The sequence below is a fragment of the Rhea pennata genome, chromosome 4 (assembly GCF_028389875.1).
Source record: "Rhea pennata isolate bPtePen1 chromosome 4, bPtePen1.pri, whole genome shotgun sequence".
Taxonomy (NCBI): Eukaryota; Metazoa; Chordata; class Aves; order Rheiformes; family Rheidae; genus Rhea; species Rhea pennata.
The window spans coordinates 24,317,909-24,337,941 of NC_084666.1; the positions used below are offsets into that span (position 1 = coordinate 24,317,909).

General features: G+C 37.0%; 1 protein-coding gene across 1 annotated transcript; it reads left to right on the top strand.

Annotated features, from left to right (window-relative positions):
• The first annotated feature begins 2,493 nt into the window (after window positions 1-2,493).
• PGM2 (phosphoglucomutase 2) lies at window positions 2,494-19,850 on the top strand. Its single transcript, XM_062574599.1, has 14 exons — window positions 2,494-2,591; window positions 6,199-6,366; window positions 7,205-7,311; window positions 7,630-7,714; window positions 9,135-9,218; window positions 9,737-9,930; window positions 11,108-11,297; window positions 11,979-12,076; window positions 14,591-14,771; window positions 14,888-14,981; window positions 16,070-16,199; window positions 17,649-17,838; window positions 18,457-18,590; window positions 19,430-19,850. Exons 1-14 carry the CDS (start codon window positions 2,520-2,522, stop codon window positions 19,530-19,532), a joined length of 1,830 nt encoding a protein of 609 aa, XP_062430583.1. The 5' UTR covers window positions 2,494-2,519; the 3' UTR covers window positions 19,533-19,850.
• Window positions 19,851-20,033: the final 183 nt, after the last annotated feature.

Here is a 20,033-nt window from a genome sequence, read left to right on the forward strand (position 1 = left end):
TATAAAGTCAGTAAATTGACTGGGATTTTTTGTTTTTTTTCATTTTGCTAACTTCAGTTGGTTTAGGTAGCAATTGGAGAAGATAAAGATAAAAAAAGACACCATCCATTTTTCCATCAGTGATTGAAGAAATGTAACTTTTCTGCAATAACCTAATAACTCAAGAGTTCTCGTGAAATACTGTAGGGTTTCTAACTCTTTCTTGGAAATTTTCGTTCATGGAAAAGTCACTAAGAAGAATGTAATTCTAAGATTATCTAATATTTTGAAATTACTTGGATTGTATTAATTGCATGAAAATAGTGTTAATCACAGGAACAACTGCAGACAGCAGCTGGCTCTTGTTCTTACTTTTTCAGCATCTTTCAGTCCCATTAGGGCATAAAATTGTTAGAACTGTGATGCTTTGCAAGTTGAATAGTTTTGGCCACTCTATTCAGAGCAATCCCAGAAGATAATACAGGATTTTGTCAGTAACGTAGCTGAATCTACCCTGTGTGATGAATCCCACTGGCCTTTCTCCTCCATGTTTTAGAAGAAAATCTGATTTATAGTCAATCTGAGTCAACTAGGAAGAAGAAGAGCTGTTCTGAGGATCTGCTGAAGTCTGCCACTGCTTTTTCAGTTAAAGTCAATTGTGATGCTTTGTCAGAGGTTTGCAAAATCAAAACCTTAGTGGCTAGTATCTTTCTGCATTTGCACAAATGCTGTTTTTATCTGTAGTTAGTTCTCTTTTGCCTTTTGAGAAGCACAGCAGAAATTCAGTGACATTTCCACCCAGAAAGTCACTTCCTCATTTGCATCATCCTTTAAACATGGGACAAAGGGGATGCTCAAAGCATTCCCATCAAAACATTGGTGGAAAGTGGCTGATAGCTACATCCCTAGTGAGAGTTCAAATCCAGCACTTTGCAGTATTGGCAAGCTGCTCTCGTGGCTCCATAGGGCCTACTGCTCCTCCTACACACCTTGACAATGACGGTGCCTTGCTCAGGACCTCCCACGCACCTCTGATACATCCTCTGCACATGTACCATGCAATTCTGCCTGCCCAGGGATTTTCCCCTTACATTGACCAGTACTGCAGAATGTCCTATTGAGCCAGATGCAGGGAAATCCTAACCACTCCTTACAGCTCTCCCTGGAATTGTTTGGTACCTGGTCTAGCTCCGATCCAGAAGGAGGTTGACAAAATCTAGGGAAAGGCTCCTGAATAGTGAGTGCCTTGCCCCCAGAACTCCAGACAGATCATACTGCTATCTCTTGTAATACTTTGGGAAGCTGATGCCAGCTACCTTGTTATGCAAGTAAGAGTTCAGTGTACTCTGGACTATTCTTCTGCTCAAAACATTGGAAGAAATCTGACTGGCCAAATGGGTTTACCATAGCACCTTCAGAAGATTCCAGCCGTAACTGAAATTAAATTATAGGAACTGTTTATTTGGAGCAATTGCAAAGACTCTATGTCATAATCTAGAATTGCTCAATTAATGCATTAATAATTATTCTTTATTATTGGCAAGAAGAACACTGCCAGTTTTCCTGAGTGAAATTCGGTTAACAACTTTCTACTTTTTCAGTTGAGGGCCTGGGTTCAAGCAAAATAGGTTACTATGGGCTGAAGAATACTTGCAAAGGGTGATAGAAATATTCAGGACTTGTGAACCAGTACTAGCACGAAGAGGAGGGCCAAAAAGACACAAAGGCCTGTGGAATTGCTGCTGAAAGATTATTAGGAACTGCTAGAAGAGAGAAAAATGATTCCTAAAGCAGCCGAAGAAAGTTTTTTACTGCTTTCCTTCCTTCTGGGTTCCACTGATCTTTCATCTCAGAATTTTTCCAAAAGGGCATTTTAACTCTGGTACTTTTATTGATCAATAGTGTAGAAGGATATTCATTAATACCTTCGCAAATAAAATGTGGCAATTCTCTTGTTCACAAGCATTCTGGTAACATATTAATGAACTTTGAAAGGTTCCAAATATCTGTGCAACACATTATTTCAATGAAAATGTGTCCTTTTAATTCTCCTAATCTGCCAGCCATTCCAGTGATATGCAATTTAGTGTATACACAATAATACACGGAAGTAATACGTTTTCACTGATAAACAGTGAGCTGGACCAAACAACTGTAAACTGCAGTTTGCTCACTCACTGTATGGCAACTTGAAAGGATGCTATTTATAGAAATCTTATTCACAAATAAACAAAAAGCATGTTTTAAAATGAATACCATTCACAGGATTGAACAAGCTCTTTTCCTGAGTATGATTTAATCCTCCCAAAATGCGCCTGCAGTTTGCTTACAGTCTTCACCCCGCACCGGGGTTCCGCAGGGGTCATCGCTCGCTCCCCCGGGCTCTGCATGGCCCCGAGGCGGGGCCGGGGCCGCCGCCCGCCCGCGGCTCTCCTGCCCGCCGGGGCGGAGGCGGAGGCGGGGCGGCCCGGCCAGGCGGGGCAGCGCGCTGCGGAAGAGGGAAGGAGCGGGGCGGCGGCGGGCCGTGGCGGCGTAGCGGCATGGCAGCGCGCAGCTCGGCGGCCGAGGCGGCGCAGAGCCGCGCAGCCGCGCAGTGGCTGCTCTGGGACAAGGTGAGGCGGCGGCGGCGGCGGCGCCGTGTGGGGGGCGCGGGCGGCTGGGGCTCGGCGCAGGGCGGGGCCGCGTCCGCGGGGCCGTTGCGGCCGTTGGGCCGCTCCCCTCAGGGCGCGTCGCCCTCAGCCCTGCCGGCCTTCGTGCGCGCGCCGCCCCCGCCCGTCCTAACGCCCTTTCCCGCCGCTGTGCCTTCTGCTTTGGCCTCGGTGCCCCTCTTTAAGTTAAAAAAACACATTCTCGATGGCTTCTGCGGAGCTTGACTGGTTCTTTGCGTCTAGCTTCCAGATGTATTTAATTGAAACAAACCCCTTCTGTTGCAGGATAAATGTAGATATAGAGTATTTACGGCAGCACGATGCTGCGTTGTGCGTCTCTGAGGAGTATTGCAACCCCCTGGGTACCTCCGTGTTTTTGATACGCGAAATAGCGCTTCCAGAAAGACCAGCGGGTAAACGTCACATCTTAAGACGTAGCTCAGCCATCTTCAATATTGGTCTCTTTAGTGTGTATGGAGAAGTAAAAACACCTTCCTGCTTCAGTAGTCCACGTTTCTAAAGGTCCCTTTTCCATAGTGGTGGTCTAGAAATGCATATGCAAGTGCTCCCGCTGCAGCTCCCGTATCCTTTATAGTAAGCTGCAGGCCTGTCTGCGCTGTGGGTGCTTTGCCTTTTTGTCCCTATGCATGAAACATCCCAGTTTGGCTCTGTTAGAATGTGTTTTGGACAAATAGTCCCAGTTAGATCACTTTATGTGATTGCCCTGCGTTCATCACTGTACGCATCTAAGTGTTGTGCCATGTGCGTATTTGGGAAGTGGTCTTCCACTTACTTTAAGATTGTCACTGAAAATACGGGGGTTTGGTATTAATTACACATTCTAAAGGACATAATCAGAATTACCTCCAATTTGTCGTGATTCCTCATGAAAGGCGAGTTGAGTGGTTATCTAATCAGTTGGCCAGTTTTGTTTTTATTCATTATAATGCAATGCCAAACCAGCTGCTCTTTCAGAAATGCTAGCATGTTGCTCCAAATCATGGTGAGGTTTTGTGTAAACTTTTTCAATTAAATTATGATTTTGACTAATTTGAAACAGCACCTTATTTCCATAAAATAACTTTCTTTGACTAATGCTAATTATATTCCTGTCTTCTGTTAAATTGTTCCTTTTTTTTTTTTAATTGGTTATTCCGATTATTTTGGTAGAAACTGTTGAAATCTAATACAGCATTTAAAAAAATTTTTTAAGATTAGCTATTTATTAACAATTGCACCTTTGACTATTAATATTTGACTGGTATGCAATACCTCATTACTGATTGCGCAAAAATAGTGATGCATTTTCATTTCTCAGGGAGCTCCTACAGTGTTTGCCTTGAGTAACCTCCTAAGCCCATTTAACCCTTGCCCATTTACTCTGATTTGGGGAAAAAAAAAAGTTGCTTTTTAATGTGGAGAGATAGGTTAATATTTAATGATGATAAGCTGCATGTTCCTTGCAAAATAAGTTTGCAAGAGCAAGCCCTTGTGCATGAAAACAGTCATACTGGCAATTCCTGTGCATGTTACCAAGCTGTTTCTGTTGCTGTATTCATCACATGTATCATTTTTTTTTTTCATTCTTATAGTTATCAAACATAGAATTAGGGATAGAAGGTAGCTTCTGCTTTTATTAAAAATAAAACCTGTTTAGCCGATAGCTATTCCTCTACTTTAAAACTCTGTGGGGACTTTTGCACTGATGAAACATTAACAATAATTCTGGAAATGGTAAGTCTGGAACAGTCTCACTAGATTAAACAGACTTGGGCCCAACTTTACCATTACTTTTTATACTGTTGTGGATATTTAATCATACTATTGTATGAATTTTCATAGTACTCCCATTAAAATCAACTTTGATAACTTTTAGTGAGATTCTGACATTATCATAATGCAAATTAAAAAAAAAACACTTTCTTTACCAAATGAACAGAATTAAATTAAGCTTTCTACAAGGAAGTGTCAGTTGTAGCAACTCCTAGAATGGTAAATTGGGATTAGACTGTAAATCAGTAATTCAGAGTTATATAATCATTTACAGTACCCAGAATCTTTTTTTTAGGAGAAAAAGAAATACGGGCAATATATGTATGTTTCTTTTCCCCTGTTGTGAGTCCAGCTTCTTCACAGACTTATGTTGACTTGCTGATTACAGTGTTATAGTTTGCTCATTAGCAGCAAAGGCTCTTTAGCTTTCTGAGTATTTATCAAACACGCCCCTCATTCAGCAATGGATGCATAGGCCAGTAATAGGGTAGAAGCCTACAAATTACGAATGTATTGTGATGTTCAAGAAAAACATGTTTTGTTAGTAGGTAGCCCAAACTACACGATCCCAGTGTGATGCACAGAACACGTGTATCTTTGTATGCAGGTTTGCTCCTATGACTACTATTAGGAAAGTTCTTCAGCATTTTCTAGAGCTGCAGAAAATCTTTTTACCTAGGAATATATGCCTGCCTTTGTTGTAAGCATACTTACGTTGTCCAAGAAATAAAGGCTACGATTTTTATGAGGTCCTTTGATTGACCAGAAATCAACTTATTATATTATTTGGAAATAATAATCTTTGTACTCCAGTGTGAAGTATGTGTAATTGTGACATGATTAACCTGTGGAGTATGTTACTTCATTGCATAACACTGTTGCCTAGTGACTTGAGTGTGCCATCTGTTCTTTTGGCTCAGCAAGTTGCAAGGAATCACACAAATGTAAAAACTTCAAATCCTACATTATTAAAACTGAGATATTGGGGCATACAGGACTTATTTAGTTACCAAGAGTAAAAAGAGAGTTAATAACAACTGTATTATGTGAGCCATATTCCAAGGAAAGGAGAAAAGAACGCTGTAATCATTCATAAGCATCCTGATCAGGCCCTTTACATCACTCTTCTACAACGTCATTATATTTAAGAATTTAGGTTTAGTTTGTAAACTTTCATTCTGAAAGCTTTCATCCTGATTAGATGTCTTTACAACAAGTATTACTTGCAAATATACCTCAGACTGTCATCATCTGTATTTCCTGACTTCTCTGGTTTTTCTTAGGTTTGCGTTAGCCAGCCTTTTAAGTTCTTGGGACAAGCACATAGTTTTTTGTGGGTTTTTTTAAGCTCTAATTACGTTACTATGGAAGTAATAAATATTTCATAATAATTGTCTAAATTGCTTTTTGGTACATTTCCTGTAGTTCCTGCATTCTGATGACAAACGTCCTCTGAAACTTCTGAGTTTGGGCTTTTGGTTTTTTAACAAAAAAAATAGAATTCAAATATTAGCATTCTTGTCACTTCCCAAACTGTGATATATATGCTGCTGTCAAGACAGCATGTTCACTTAGCGGTGATATATTTGAAATAGGTAATAGCTGAAATTGTCCTGAATTGTGAAAGATGTGAAGATGTAGGAAGAGTTCTACAGTTCTTGAAATGGTATGCTGTTTTATTCTGATGTAATCCAGTAAAAGAAATGGGGAAGAATGTCAATTCTATTAAGAAGCTTAAAGAAATTAATAATAAAGGGGGTTGAGCTTTTTCTAGATAATCTGAATTTTGTATCTACAGAATCCAAAAACTTACGCAATTGTGAAGCAACTGGTTGCTGAAGGAAATGCAGGAGAACTACAGAAATATTTTGGCTCGCGGATGGAATTTGGCACAGCAGGGCTCAGAGCTGCCATGGGAGCAGGAATTTCTCACATGAATGACTTGACCATTATCCAGACAACCCAGGTATTGTGTTCATCTTTTAATCTCATTTAACTGGTCCTTTCTATGAATGGGAAGGACTAAGTTATGACAAGTAAATGGGTGTTCAGTGGAAGATTAAATGTTTAGCTATTTATCCAATTTTGATTTCCAGACATCACTTAAATAATAGTGAAGTTAGCCGAGTACTGATCACTGAAAATGTGCAGAGAGAGGCTCGGAAGCCAATAAATTATCTTCCATATCTGATATACAATTGGACTTTTATGCAGCTACAGTTAAGCTCCACAGCTCAAGTGGATCAGTTAGTTCTGTTGAAACAACTACAAAAAATGAAAGGTGGACAGCATTAGGCTAAACTTTACATGTTCTAAGTTTCAGCTTACGTAAGTGCAATGAATATATTTATATACCTATTATTACAGAGGTATTAAAGTAGATCTACTTTGTTTAAAAAAAATTAATCACTGCAGCCTGGACTACTAAATCTCCTGTCCTAAACAGGTGTTATGATTAAAGATAACACTCAAAAACTGAAATATTGGCCCTTGTGATTGCTTCCGCATGTGAGAACTGAAAAAGTAAACAACTGAATCATTTCTCAAAATCTACAAATCAGACTAATTATTTTAACCCTTTCTGGAGTTGGTTCTGGTTTTTAGAAAAGTATGCAAATTCTGTCAGACTTCACTATATTGATTTGAAGGTTTTTGCTGTTTCGTGGTGTTTATTGGCCCTGGACAAGTTAAACCCAAATTCAGTTCATTGCTTTGTGTTTTTGTTTCACTGAGAAATCATCTTAATGCAAGGATAGGTTAAATATTAAGATTGGGTTAATGAAATGGCTTTGTTTTTTTTTCAGGGATTTTGTAGATACCTTGAAAAGAATTTCAGTGATCTGAAAAAGAGAGGAGTTGTGATTGGTTTTGATGCTCGTGCCCATCCTTCAAGTGGAGGAAGTAGCAAAAGGTACTTTTCAGGTATTACATAGATGTGTTACATAATTCATCAGTTTTAAAAGTTGCTTCAACAGGACTTTGCCTTTCTGTAGAGCATGTTAAAATGAGGGTTTTACAGTATTTTTATATTCTGTCAATGCCAAAGTAGTTCTTATAGTTGTGCTTTATCTGTTGGAAATAGGGAGGGAACACATTTAAATTGGTCCATGTAATAATTTGTCTTTTTTTTCACCTCCCTCAAAGTGAGGGACAAATAAGCTGTGAGTTCTAGGCAACTAATTAGTGAGAAAATGAATATATTTCCAAGGTACATTTTCTCGTTGTTTAGGTTTGCAAGACTTGCTGCTAATACTTTCATCAGTCAGGGAGTTCCAGTTTACCTGTTCTCTGATATAACACCAACTCCTTTTGTGGTAGGTTTCTTTATTATATCTTTTTTTTATATATGCACAAATGCTGTCAGATATTAAAAATTAGTATTTCTACTAAGCAAATCTAAGTAAACCATTTCTGATGCTTAAGCTCTAACTGTGATTAGTTTTATGCTTATTTAGCATATTTATCTTAGAATATCTACAGCACTAAAAGGAAGAAGCCGATTAGAATGTCTGTGACAGTGTGTGACATGTTTCATTTATGCTTTCAGGTTTATTTCTTGTATATGGCATCTCATAGTTTCCTGATTGTTGTGGAAAAGTGGTGGGAGTTCTTTGGGGAGCCTTTATATTAACCTGTTCTCTTCACCTGTGGTCCTTGTCCCTTGAACTCAGCTTAGTCTTTGGTGCTCTACCCTGTAAAGAACCGCTGTGCATTTATCCTCCGATTTTAGATCAGTTTTAGATGAAACATACCTTGAACTAAATTGATTGTACAGAAGACATTCAAGCATAAAAATGAGCAAGTCTGAAACTTAAATTTTTTATTCTTTTGCTTTTTTTAGGTGAGGGGAGGTATTCATCCAAAACAGTCTTTTCAAAAAAACAGGTTGTTAAAGTACAGTGGCAGTTACGCTGTTATAGAATGTATCTGCATTCACACCATCAGATCAGTAGATGTCAGTGCTGTGGAGCAATAGAGGGGGAAAAAAATTCCTCTCGAAGCAATAGTTTTGTCCTCCTTGATTCCAGTTGCTCCAGTGACTGCTGTAGACAGGGAACTTAGTGGGATGGATGGCATGCTTGTACTGATACAAATTTTGATAGATTTAGGATCAAACACTTCATAGGGCAGCTCAAACAGTGTTGCAAGAGCTACAGTTGGTTTCACTTTAAATAACCAGACCAAAACTCAAGAACTGGACCTCTGGTCACCAATAATGCTTAGTTTTTAACTCGCTGCTGTTTTGGACTAATTTATAATAACTCTCTCTAAAACAATACTTGATTGTGGTTCAGAAGGGAACCACAGGACTGCTCTTAAAAGACGGTATGGATGACACTGCTCCAGTTCTATTTCTCTCTGCCCTATACAGACTTCTCTTGGTTTTTTTAACAGGCTTTACCCCCTCAAAAACTTGAAGTCTCTCAAGTCATTCTACATTGTGGCAGATGTTTTCAGTTTTGTTCTATAAAAGCACTAGAGATCCACGAAGCATCTGAAACAACACTAAAAATATTTAAGCTAGAAGAACACAAAAAATAGCAATGGCTATATGTGTAATATGTGACTGCCACTTGTTCTTAGAGGAGCAAGTACCATTTAGCTTCTGCTTTAGGGAGTCAGTCTGTAGGAATCCTGGTCTTCTTTTTATTTAGCAGTTTGTAACTATTGCATGTGAATGAGAGTAAAGCTTATCATATTTCTTACAGTTCAGATAACTTTCTATCATTACAGCCATACACAGTAACTCATCTGAAGCTTTGTGCTGGAATTATGGTTACTGCTTCCCATAACCCGAAACAAGATAATGGTTACAAGGTATTCCTATATGATATATTTTCTATTTATATGGTTTTTTTTTCTTTTTTTCCACGTAGAAACGTTATCACATACTATTGTATATAGTTCCAATCATGTTACAGAATTGTTAGTTTATTTTTGAGATCTCTTTTTAGACATACATATTTAGAACCTGGTAGCATACTATACTGCTAATAACATTGATTAATATCTTAGATGCAAAAAGGAGGAAGGTAATACCAGTGCATGTTTTGGAATACTTTAACATATTAACTGATATGTTTTCAAAAAGCATTAATAGATAGATTCTTTTTTTATTTTTAAGATCTCTTCGTGTTTGAATCTGTAAAAAAAAATGTGTGGAACCTAATGACTTGCCTGTACAAAACACTTTGAATGAAGTAAAGTAAAATTATAGTATTTACTATAATTCACCACCAAATTTAATAGAATAGATCTTAGACAACAAAAAATAACAAAGCTGTCTGTGTAATCCTGATGACCAAATTAATCTTTATGTCCTATATGTCACTTAGGTTTACTGGGAAAATGGTGCTCAGATCATTTCCCCTCATGACAAAGGAATTTCTGAGGCCATTGAGGAGAATCAAGAGCCATGGCCTCAAGCTTGGGATGACAAACTTGTTGACAGCAGCCTGCTACTTCATGATCCATATGCCACTATCAGTAAGGACTATTTCAAAGACATACAGAAACACTGCTTTCACAGGTAACTGGTGCTAACTGTTAAGAATATGATGGTTTCCATTCAGTTTTAGATATGTCAGCATGGTGGCTTAAATTGATATAAGTCAGGGCAGCCATGCTCCTGCTGTATTTCCAATTCCGTCTGTGCCCTGTTGTCACCTTTTGTGGTAGTACTGGCAGCTATGTGGCCATGCAGTAAATTGGTTCATAAAGCTAGTCTGGGAGAAATCTAACTTAGCAAAATAAAATTTGTTTTTTGTTGTATCTTCTCCCTGTTTCGCATGGTCGTGCATCAGCCAGTTGCTGCAGCAAGATTGGGAGTGTCTTGTGCAGAGAGCGAGCTGTGAATGTGACTTTCCTAAATTAATGTTGTAGAATCATATCTTTAAAATTATCTTTAAAATGATGAAGGGAGCCAGGCTGTTGAGCTGACCCTGAAAAGAGGAGCTCTTGCTCTGTCATTCTGGTTTTGGATGTGTTCCTGGTACTCTTGGCAGCCTTGCCAAGTGATTCCTGTCACTTACTCAGTAAAATCTTACTCAGTAAATTAAAGTGGATGTTGCTCTTCCCAATTAGGAAGTAGAGTCAGCTCATGGATTAGATGAGTAGCAACCTGTTTGATCTGTTCATTTAAAGTAAAATTTTAACCACCAGTAACCATGTTATTACTATTTTGCTAAAAACTTCAACGTCAGTATTACTAGAAGGCCAGGATTATAAGAGAAATGATGCTGCTTTTTCAGAATATGAGTTTAAAGTCTTTTTAGGAGTTTGAATGCCTTTATGTCTCTATTTTTACATTTTTCTCACAAAAGTGAATATATTCAAGGCTTAGTGCTGTAGGTTCACTGTGTCCCATCTTTGGAGTTAGTTTAAATACCAAAGTCAGGGATGAAGAGTCTTACTAGTCAATTGCCTTGGTTCTCCACTTCCCTCCTTTAGAGTCTATAGAGTGGAGTCTGCAGAGACGTCTTATCTAACAAACTGGTATGCCTGAATATACAGAGGTGAGAGATGAGGTTAAAACCTATTTTTAAGCCACTAATTTTAAAACCTGTCATCCTTATTTTTCATAACTTTAACAGTACTGTAGAATACTGAGTCATTTATATGATACTGAGTACCTGTTTTGGGAAGAGTGAAATTATATGTAGAATATTCTGCAAAACTAAATTTCCTATTAATCTGCTTGATTACAGGAATTTAAACAAGGAAACAAAGCTGAAATTTGTTCATACTTCTGTGCATGGTGTAGGTCATAAATTTGTGCAGTTGGCCTTCAAGGCATTTGACCTTAGCCCTCCTTTTGCTGTTCCGGAGCAGAAGGATCCTGATCCAGAGTTTCCTACTGTGAAGTATCCAAATCCTGAAGAAGGCAAGGGTGTTCTGGTAAATAAATAAATAAATATTTTTAATAGTTGTAATCTCTGTCAAAGTGTTTCCGTTCTGTCAGCAGTCATGGCTATGAATATTAATCAGAAGTACATTTTATTTCTCTTTTTGTATCCTTATGCTTGTTAAAGAGTTAGCTGGTATTCTTTCAATAAAATTTTTAACTCTCTATGAACCAGTCAGGTAATAATTAGCTATAATGTAAAACTGTATTTTGTTCTGCTTTCTAATGGAATGTGCAGCCTCTGTTCATAGAATGAAGTAGGTTTGGGAGTGTTTTTTTTAAAGATAGTACATCTTCACAGTCATTTTTGAAATGTTTTAACAAATTACATCTGAAATATGAGGACTAAATTGTTTTGAAACAACAACAGGTAAAAACGTCTAACAAGTACAATCACTTGTTCTTGAAGGATCCTATTGAATCTAACTAGCTTTTAAATCAGACTGCAGAAACAGTGCAGTGTAGGTAAAATTAAATATCCTGAGTCTGTGCACTCTCCAGCCAGGCTTATATCCTGTGAATTACTTAAATATAAATGAGGTTAAATTTAGAGAGACATAATGATTTTGTGTGTTCAGAATGAAATAGGGAAAGTTATATGAAGTCTGCAAGGAAAATAAATATATTATTTAGGTGAATTAATGCTCTTCTGGTGTTGCTTATCATATTTTCAGACGCTCTCTTTTGCTTTGGCTGAGAAGGATGGGGCAAAAATAATTTTAGCAAATGATCCTGATGCTGATCGACTTGCAGTGGCAGAGAAACAGGAAAGGTATGATAACAATGAAATAAAACCCATAAATATTGGACTTAAAGGCCGGACTAATTTGAGGTACTCTTGTTACCTGTGTTGCATAGGAAGATAGACAAATAGTCACAGTAGCTCTTTTTGGATCACAAGTGCATAGAGGTGTGAGAGGACAGCATAGCACACCACGAGGAGGCAGTAAGTTAAAAACTAATTGATTTGAGACAATGCACAGAAGCCCAAACAAATATTTGACATTTGCTGCACTTAAGGTGTGCACAGAAACATATGAATTGTTATGATTGTGCTATACCTTTCTAAAGGTAGATCTTCGGATGGAATTTTTCCACAGAAGACTGAAAAACATTCTTTTATATTATGTTTATTAAAGAATAATTTATGAATATTCTACAGAGCCTATATAGTTTCATGATGACTTCAGGATCAGGGAAAATCACTGTTTGTTAACATGAACCCCTTATTTCTCAAATACCATTACAGACTAAATATTGTACTGGATGAGGCAGGATAATTATTAGCTGATTTAGGCCTATCTTTCTCCTTCTCTTCTCAACTTATCTGCAAAATGCTATGTACCTGCAGTTCACCTTAAATTTTGTCAGTGTTCAGTACTTCTCGGTATAGTCATTTGTTTTTGCATAGCTGATCCTTTTTAACTGTGTATACCCTCTCAAAGACTGGCATAAAAAAGGTAAACTTGCTGGAACAAGAACTTCTCATATTTGTCGTACATTTATACATGGAATGTGTGACCTGTAGGTCTGACTCAGTATTGTCATCCTCTTACTTCAGGCTTCCTAATATCATTTGCCTCTACAAATCCTTTGTATTTCTGAATAGCGTTATATTTGACTGAAAACAAGCTGAAGTACTGCACTTGACACCAGTATTTGCAGATACAGTGCTTCCTTTTCATCTAACTCGAAAAAGTAGAAAATAATCCGAACAGTTTTAAGTTAGAAATCTTAAATAAAAGTAAACTTAAGGCTTTCAATTCACAGAGCAGAATAAAGATTTGCTGCTGAGCCAGGAGCAGAAAAAGCAAAAATGAATTTTCTCTTCATGAGAGCCAGCAGAGAGAGATGAAATTGTGGCAACGGTCCTTAGTACCCATACCATGAGACGGGCACTTGCTATGTGTCCTCAGTTGTTGCTGATGAGACAAATATTTGAGTCTAAATCAGCTGTGCAAATTTTAAAACCTCCGGAAAAAGGAATCAGCACAAGTCTCCTTTTTGCTCACCAAATAACTTCTTTTAATCTTGTAGCAGATACAAAGATAGTGCAGTTGAGGGGGGAGAGATTGTCTTAACTCGTTATCCTCACCGCTTGAACATGCTCTTCTGCCTGTAGAAGAGGAATGGTCTAGTTTGAAAACTGACAGAATTATCTGAAACATCCTTGTTTGAGTATTTTTGCATGTGCTAGCATGAGCCGCAGTTACTTCAGCAAAACTTTTATGTTCTGAAGATCTAAGTCAGATAACTAATCAAGATCAGAATTTATCATCTACTAGCACACCAACAAATAGAAAAGCATGAGAAAATAAACAGTCCTGTGTTAATTAGAAATGTGATGTTAGTCAATCAAAAAAGTGTTCGATATGGCAAAAAAACTGGCATAAGGGTGAAATGGTGTTCTCATTCTTCTATCAAATTGTTCAGTCAGCCTTAATTCTCCTCTAACTTTAGGTTCTATGTCCTCCTCTCTAACATCTACTAAAGCTATTTGTATACTAATCAGAATATTAATATAGGCTTCTACAGTATCTGTACTTCTTCTTTGACAGAAGCTCCTGCTAGAGCACACTCTCAGCTAAATTGTTGCTGTGCATTACTTTTTGCCTGTTGGCATCAATAAATGCAGGAGACTGAGTCTGCTTCTCTTTCACAACAGGTACTGTTTCTGTAGGTCTTGATTTTTTGTCAGTTTAGTAGTGTCTTTGTTCCCTTTCATGACTGAGATTTTGAGCAATTTTGACATCTGTCTCTTTTCCTGCCAGTAAGTCAATTTTTATATTTCTGAGAGTTTCCCATCTTCCTCAATGACCCATTGATGTATTTCTGATTAAATAGAAAGTATTTGTCACTTAGCCAAGTGAAAAAATTCATCACTGAGAATTGTATTTCCTTAGCTCAGTGTTCATATTAAACATTTGTTTTAAAATTTGTAGCTGCAGTGTTTTTTTTCTTCTCTTCTTCTTTTTTTTAATATGTTGGCAATACCACTGTTACATCTTTATCTAAACTCCAAAGTTGGTAAGCATGATGGAGGAGGAAGGTAACCATTCTAAAGTTATTTGGGTGAGGGAATTCTTTGTTCATAATAAAACATGTAGTATCTTGTTACTCTTATGTGTAATTCAAATACTTTGTCTTTATTTGTTTTCTTGTATGTAAGAATCATAGAAATTTTTTCAGTATTATCCTTTGAATTTGTGTGTGTGTGCATATATACATACATATATATATATATATATATATATATGTATATATGTATAAACATTTTTCCCCCCAGTGGTGAATGGAAAGTGTTTTCTGGAAATGAGCTAGGAGCTCTTTTAGGCTGGTGGATCTTCACTTGCTGGAAAAATCAAAATCAGGATGCTTGTGCCATTAAAGATGTCTACATGTTGTCCAGTACTGTTTCTTCCAAAATCCTGAGAGCAATTGCACTGAAGGAGGGTTTTCACTTTGAAGTAAGCTGTTGCATGTTATTCCATGTTTATTTCTTTGCTTTTTTGTACACTCTTACATGTTTCTAAAGTATTTGCTCCACTCCCCATCTTCTTTCTCCTCCCACACATTGCTTTAGGAAACATTGACAGGTTTTAAGTGGATGGGGAACCGTGCCAAGCAGCTTATGGATCAGGGGAAAGCTGTTCTGTTTGCATTTGAAGAGGCTATAGGTAAGAAAAAAGGGGAAAATAAGTATGTCCTGGTATCCTGTAAAATAATGAAAGCAGGATAACTGCAGAAATGGTCCCTTCAACACAGCAGACGCTTTTGCAATTCATATAATACATTTGGCTGATTGATATTACTAGCTTTCTTTAATCTTGCGTATCTGTTTAGCACAAAGTGTGGTGATACGAGCTTAGGATATATATCTTTAACAGCGTTGCTAAGTAGACAGGCTACAGATCCTGCACACACTTGTATTTGTTTGCTTTTTTTTAACAAAAAAACTACTTTTAGATTTAAGGTTGAGTATCAGGGGGCTGAAATAGCTCAGCTAGGCTAGAAGAGCGTTGGACTAAAGATCTAAAGGTCCCTGGTTCCAGCCTCGGCTTCAGCAAGGGGGGGTCCTTGTTGCTGCAACCCTGTCTAACTTGCTATAGGTGATGCTGCTTGAGCAGGGGAGTTGGACTAGATGATCTCCAGAGGTCCCTTCTAACCTTACTGATTCTGTGATTCTGTGTGTCACTGACACTTTCAAACTAAGCTTAAAACTGAAAGAAAACTCTCCTGCAAACAAACCATATTTGTAAACTCAAAAGACATGAACAAAAGCTATGAATAAGCGAGAAGGAAACTGTAAAGCTGTAGTAAAGCTATTTCCCAAGTATCTCAGTACTTGAAAAACAGTGAAAAAATGTCTGTTTCATGGATATTTATTGGTACTACCATGTGTTGCCATGTGATGGTGGCATCACATGGTATTTGAGACAAATGCTATATTTAGATTTTCCTATCTTTCATGACAGTTCCAAAATTATTCAGGAATATGTATCCCTGAGATGACACAAATCTTTATCTATACTGTAAATCCACTTAATAGGTTGTTTCATAAAGTGTTGAAATCAACAATATTGATCAGAAGATACTTTTCCAAATCCCATACTATATTGAAAATATTTTTCATTTAATTCTAATGTCTGTGGTATGAAAATATGTATTTCCCCTTCTAGAGATCTTAGCTTGGTTAACTTTTTTTCTCCTGTGTATTGTCTGGTTTCCTCATACAAATTTCTATCATATAATTTTGTTTGTTTAGGGTATATGTGCTGTCCTGCTGTTCTGGACAAAGATGGTGTCAGTGCTGCTGTTATAACTGCAGAGATGGCTAGCTTTTTGGCAACCAGGAATTTGTCTTTGTCTCAGCAGCTGAAAGCTGTCTATGATGAGTAAGTTTGATTATAGTTGTCTAATTGTTAGATTTTTCTTCATTCCACATACTGTGGTTAGTAAGACTCATTAGCAACCTAACATGTGAAGAAATAAAGTGTGGGAGTCTGTTAATAGGAATCTTCAAGAAAGCTGTGCTGTTTCATGGGCATGAATATGTTTGAGTTGATTGTATGTAGTTTTAAGGTATTTTCCCTCCAAAAAAAATATTAGTTTACTACTTTCCTGTCAGTTAATGAGATTTTCATGTGATTTTTGTTGTTGATCTGTTGTTGATCTGGAGAGTTACTGAGAAGTTCTGCTCTTGACCACAACTGTCTCTGCTTCTTGCACAAAAGATTAATATTTTGGCCAGCAGTGCCTCTTGCTACATAAAAATACTGAACATGCAAAAGCATAATGGCCTCAAATAACCAGCATATTTATGCTACCCATAGAAGCAAGTTTGCTTCTATCTTGTGTGTTGGGCTACTTCTCATTAATCTATTTTTAGCTCTCTCTAAAATCAGGCTTTTTATTGTATTATTCCGTCTTTCTTTTTTTGGTGGATAGTATATGTTGGCTGGTTTCTCTCTCTGCTTCTAAACATCAAGATTTGAGCTGATTGAGCAGAACTCTATGACTGAACATAACTATTAACTGCATACAACTGGGTGTCCTTGTAAGAGATTTTAATATGAGGCATCTCTCTTTGAGAGATGTTCACTATCCTCACAGATTAGAGAAAATCAATAGCTAAGGTGGCTATTGGATAACATGTCGAGGGGTTGGAAGGTGAGGTTGTTTGGTTTCATGTTTTTTTGTTTTGTTTTTGTTTTGAAGGAGCAGGTAGCACAGTTTGGTAGATGTTCTCCCTCTGCCTTTCCTGTCTGGTAGAGACACTAACACAGGAATGGTAGAACCTGCGAAAGACTTGTAAACACCGAGGCTGGAGTTTTCCACCTCCAGTTTAGCCAGTCCTCAGATGAATTACCTGCATGCAGCAGCTTGCTCGTTACTTCAGTTGTTTTAGAAGGAATCAAGCAGCAAAGGTGTGCTAAAATATAAAGCATGAATAAATTGTGGAACTTATTGCCACAGGCTGTCGTACATGACAGAAGTTCCCATGGGTTCAGGAAAGGAGAAAATAAATGTGTTACCCTCCAGTCATCTTATATTCCCTTCCTATGGTGGTTAAATTCCTTAAATGTATTAATGACTTTTTTTTCCTAGTTTAGAAGTAAACCTTTTTAATCATTGAAAAGTAAAGCGTCTACAGACGCTTTAGAGTGTATAAAACAGAGCAGTTAAGGTGCTGAGGCTTTTTTAAAACATAAGGGAGAAAATTTGTGCTACAGTTAGGTGATCATGAGTGTTTGTTCTTGCTCTTAAGAGATGTATCTTGTGTATGGTGTACAACTGTAGTAAGAAGAGTGCTTCTTCAACTCGTTGCTATTGTGTCTTGACAGATACGGCTTCCATGTTACCAAAGCTTCATATTTCATCTGTCATGATCCTAAAATTATTGAACAGCTTTTTGAGAACCTTAGAAACTATGATGGAAAAAACACTTACCCAAAATTTTGTGGCAGATTTAAGGTTTCTGGAATAAGGGATCTAACTACTGGATATGACAGCAGCCAGCCAGATCAAAAGGCTGTAAGTAGGTTTTTTATAATGTATGCAGTCATAATGTATGTGTATGCAAATATCTATAAAAATACAAAGAGACACATTACATTCAATGCAGGGTCTTAAAATGATTCAGGTTTGGGATGCTTGTTTTATCTTGGTTGTGGGGAATCAAGGTTGATTTGTTCAAGATGGCAGCCTGTAAAGGAAGGTAAGAATGATCATGCAATTTACTACAATTTTCACAGATTTTCTTTCTTGCTGTGACAAAATAATGCAAGATTACTTTGTCCAAAGTGTAAAGCTAAGCTGTCTGCTGAGATGTGGCTTTGGAGTCTTTAGTCTTCAGAATCTGTGTTTCTTCATGGGGAAGAAGAACCTATCACAGAGCTTTTTGATTGCAATCAAAATGTTGACTAGAGTTGAGATGAGCTATCTAGTAGTAATGAACAACCAGATTCCAGACTGAGGGTAAGACTGTCATTTGCCTTATTGTTTGTCAGAAGACAACAGTGATGAAGAAAAGAGAACAAAACTTACATAACTGATACATCAGTTAAAAGTGCTTACATCATAGGTTGCATCTCAAAGCATTACATATAGTCTCTTTTCAAACTTCTTAAAAGTTATTCCTTCTGTTTCTAGATACTTCCCACTAGTAGAAGTAGCCAAATGATAACATTTACTTTTGCTAATGGAGGAGTGGCCACTATGAGAACCAGTGGGACAGAACCAAAAATCAAATACTATTCTGAACTTTGCGCACCTCCTGGAAACAGGTATTACCACTTGTAGGATTAAGGGTTGTCTAATAGTGGTTGTGTGGGGGTTTTTTTATTTTATTCTTTCTGTGGGGAAGAAGGTTCTCTCATCAAATGTTAGTATAACAATTTTATTATTTTGCAAACAAATAAGTATCAAGCTTTAATTCTGCAAACTTATTGAATCATTCTCACTGAAATATCTCTAAAATTGTTTTTGCCTTCAGTGAGAACAGAATACCTTTCTTGATAGTGCTTTAAATGAAAGTGGATATTTTCTCTCTATTTTATATATATATATGTGTGTGTGTGTGTGTGTGTGTGTATATACATATAATAGTATAGTTGCTTCAGACTTACAGAACTATATGTAAGGTGTTTGAATATATTATATACCCTTACTACATTTAGTCATCCAAGTACCTTTCATTGATAGCCTTGGAAATCACTTAGTCTGGAAGATGAGCAACTGTTAACTGCTGTAATGGTTGTAATGCTTTCTTATAGATGAAAATTCACCTAAAAATACATTAGAAGTATAAAAGTTACTGATTTTATTAAATTGATTATTAAAGTACTAGAGCTTCCAATCTGGCTATTCATGTATTTTAGATTATATTGTGAAGGTATGTTTGTCCATGGTCTTAAGTGCTTCCATGTACATCAGTTGGAAGTAAACATCGATGCATTATCACAAGAAGTTTTAAGAAATCAGGCATATTCCTTTTGGCATTAGTAGAAAATGTTTGCCTAAAGTTAGACCTCAGGTTTAGAATAGCCCTTAGACTGAGAATGTACATTTTTAGCTTCTCCATTGTGACACTTTTTTTCATATTTGTGTAAATTTTGTTTCTTAGTGACGTTGAGCAGCTGAAGAAGGAATTAGATGAATTGGTCAACGCTCTTGAAAAACACTTCTTTCAACCAGAAAAAAACAATCTTCAACGAAAGACAGAGTAAAATAACAAAATGGCTAGCTTAACTGTTTTTTTTTTCTTTCTTACTTTTTTCTTTTTTTTCCCAAGCTTTAGAAATGCATTATTTAAGGGTTTTTTAGGACCAAACATCTGAGAATTCAGACTGAAAAGCACTTATGCTTTTAGTAAGATATATTCTGCATATTCTTGGGCCCAGTATCTTATTTTGGAAGGGAATTATCTTTATCCTTAAAGGAACAACAACAACAACAAAATCAATGTGTGAACTAAAAGTTGTCTGAAAATGTACTTCAGTCAAAACTTGTTTTAATTAAATACTGTAATATCCTATTTTCTGAAATGCAGCCTGTTTTTGTGTAGTCTGATAAGATTATGAAATTTTGTCTAGATTTAGGATTGTTTTTAAGGCAAGAGCTTCTGTTAACAAAAAGCACTGGAAGCCTATGGTGAAACTTTACCAAATTTGAGGTAAATGTTTCGATATAGTGATTATTTTTTCTTGGGGATTCTAGCCCAAGCAAGC

What these genes read in the sequence shown, in the direction of transcription:
- PGM2 (XM_062574599.1), top strand. Translation starts at nt 2,520, where the DNA reads ATGGCAGCGCGCAGCTCGGCGGCCGAGGCGGCGCAGAGCCGCGCAGCC. An exon ending in CCATTATCCAGACAACCCAG is followed by an intron (nt 6,367 to 7,204) that starts GTATTGTGTTCA and finishes TTTTTTTTTCAG; the next exon opens with GGATTTTGTAGATACCTTGA. An exon ending in CAGAAACACTGCTTTCACAG is followed by an intron (nt 9,931 to 11,107) that starts GTAACTGGTGCT and finishes GCTTGATTACAG; the next exon opens with GAATTTAAACAAGGAAACAA.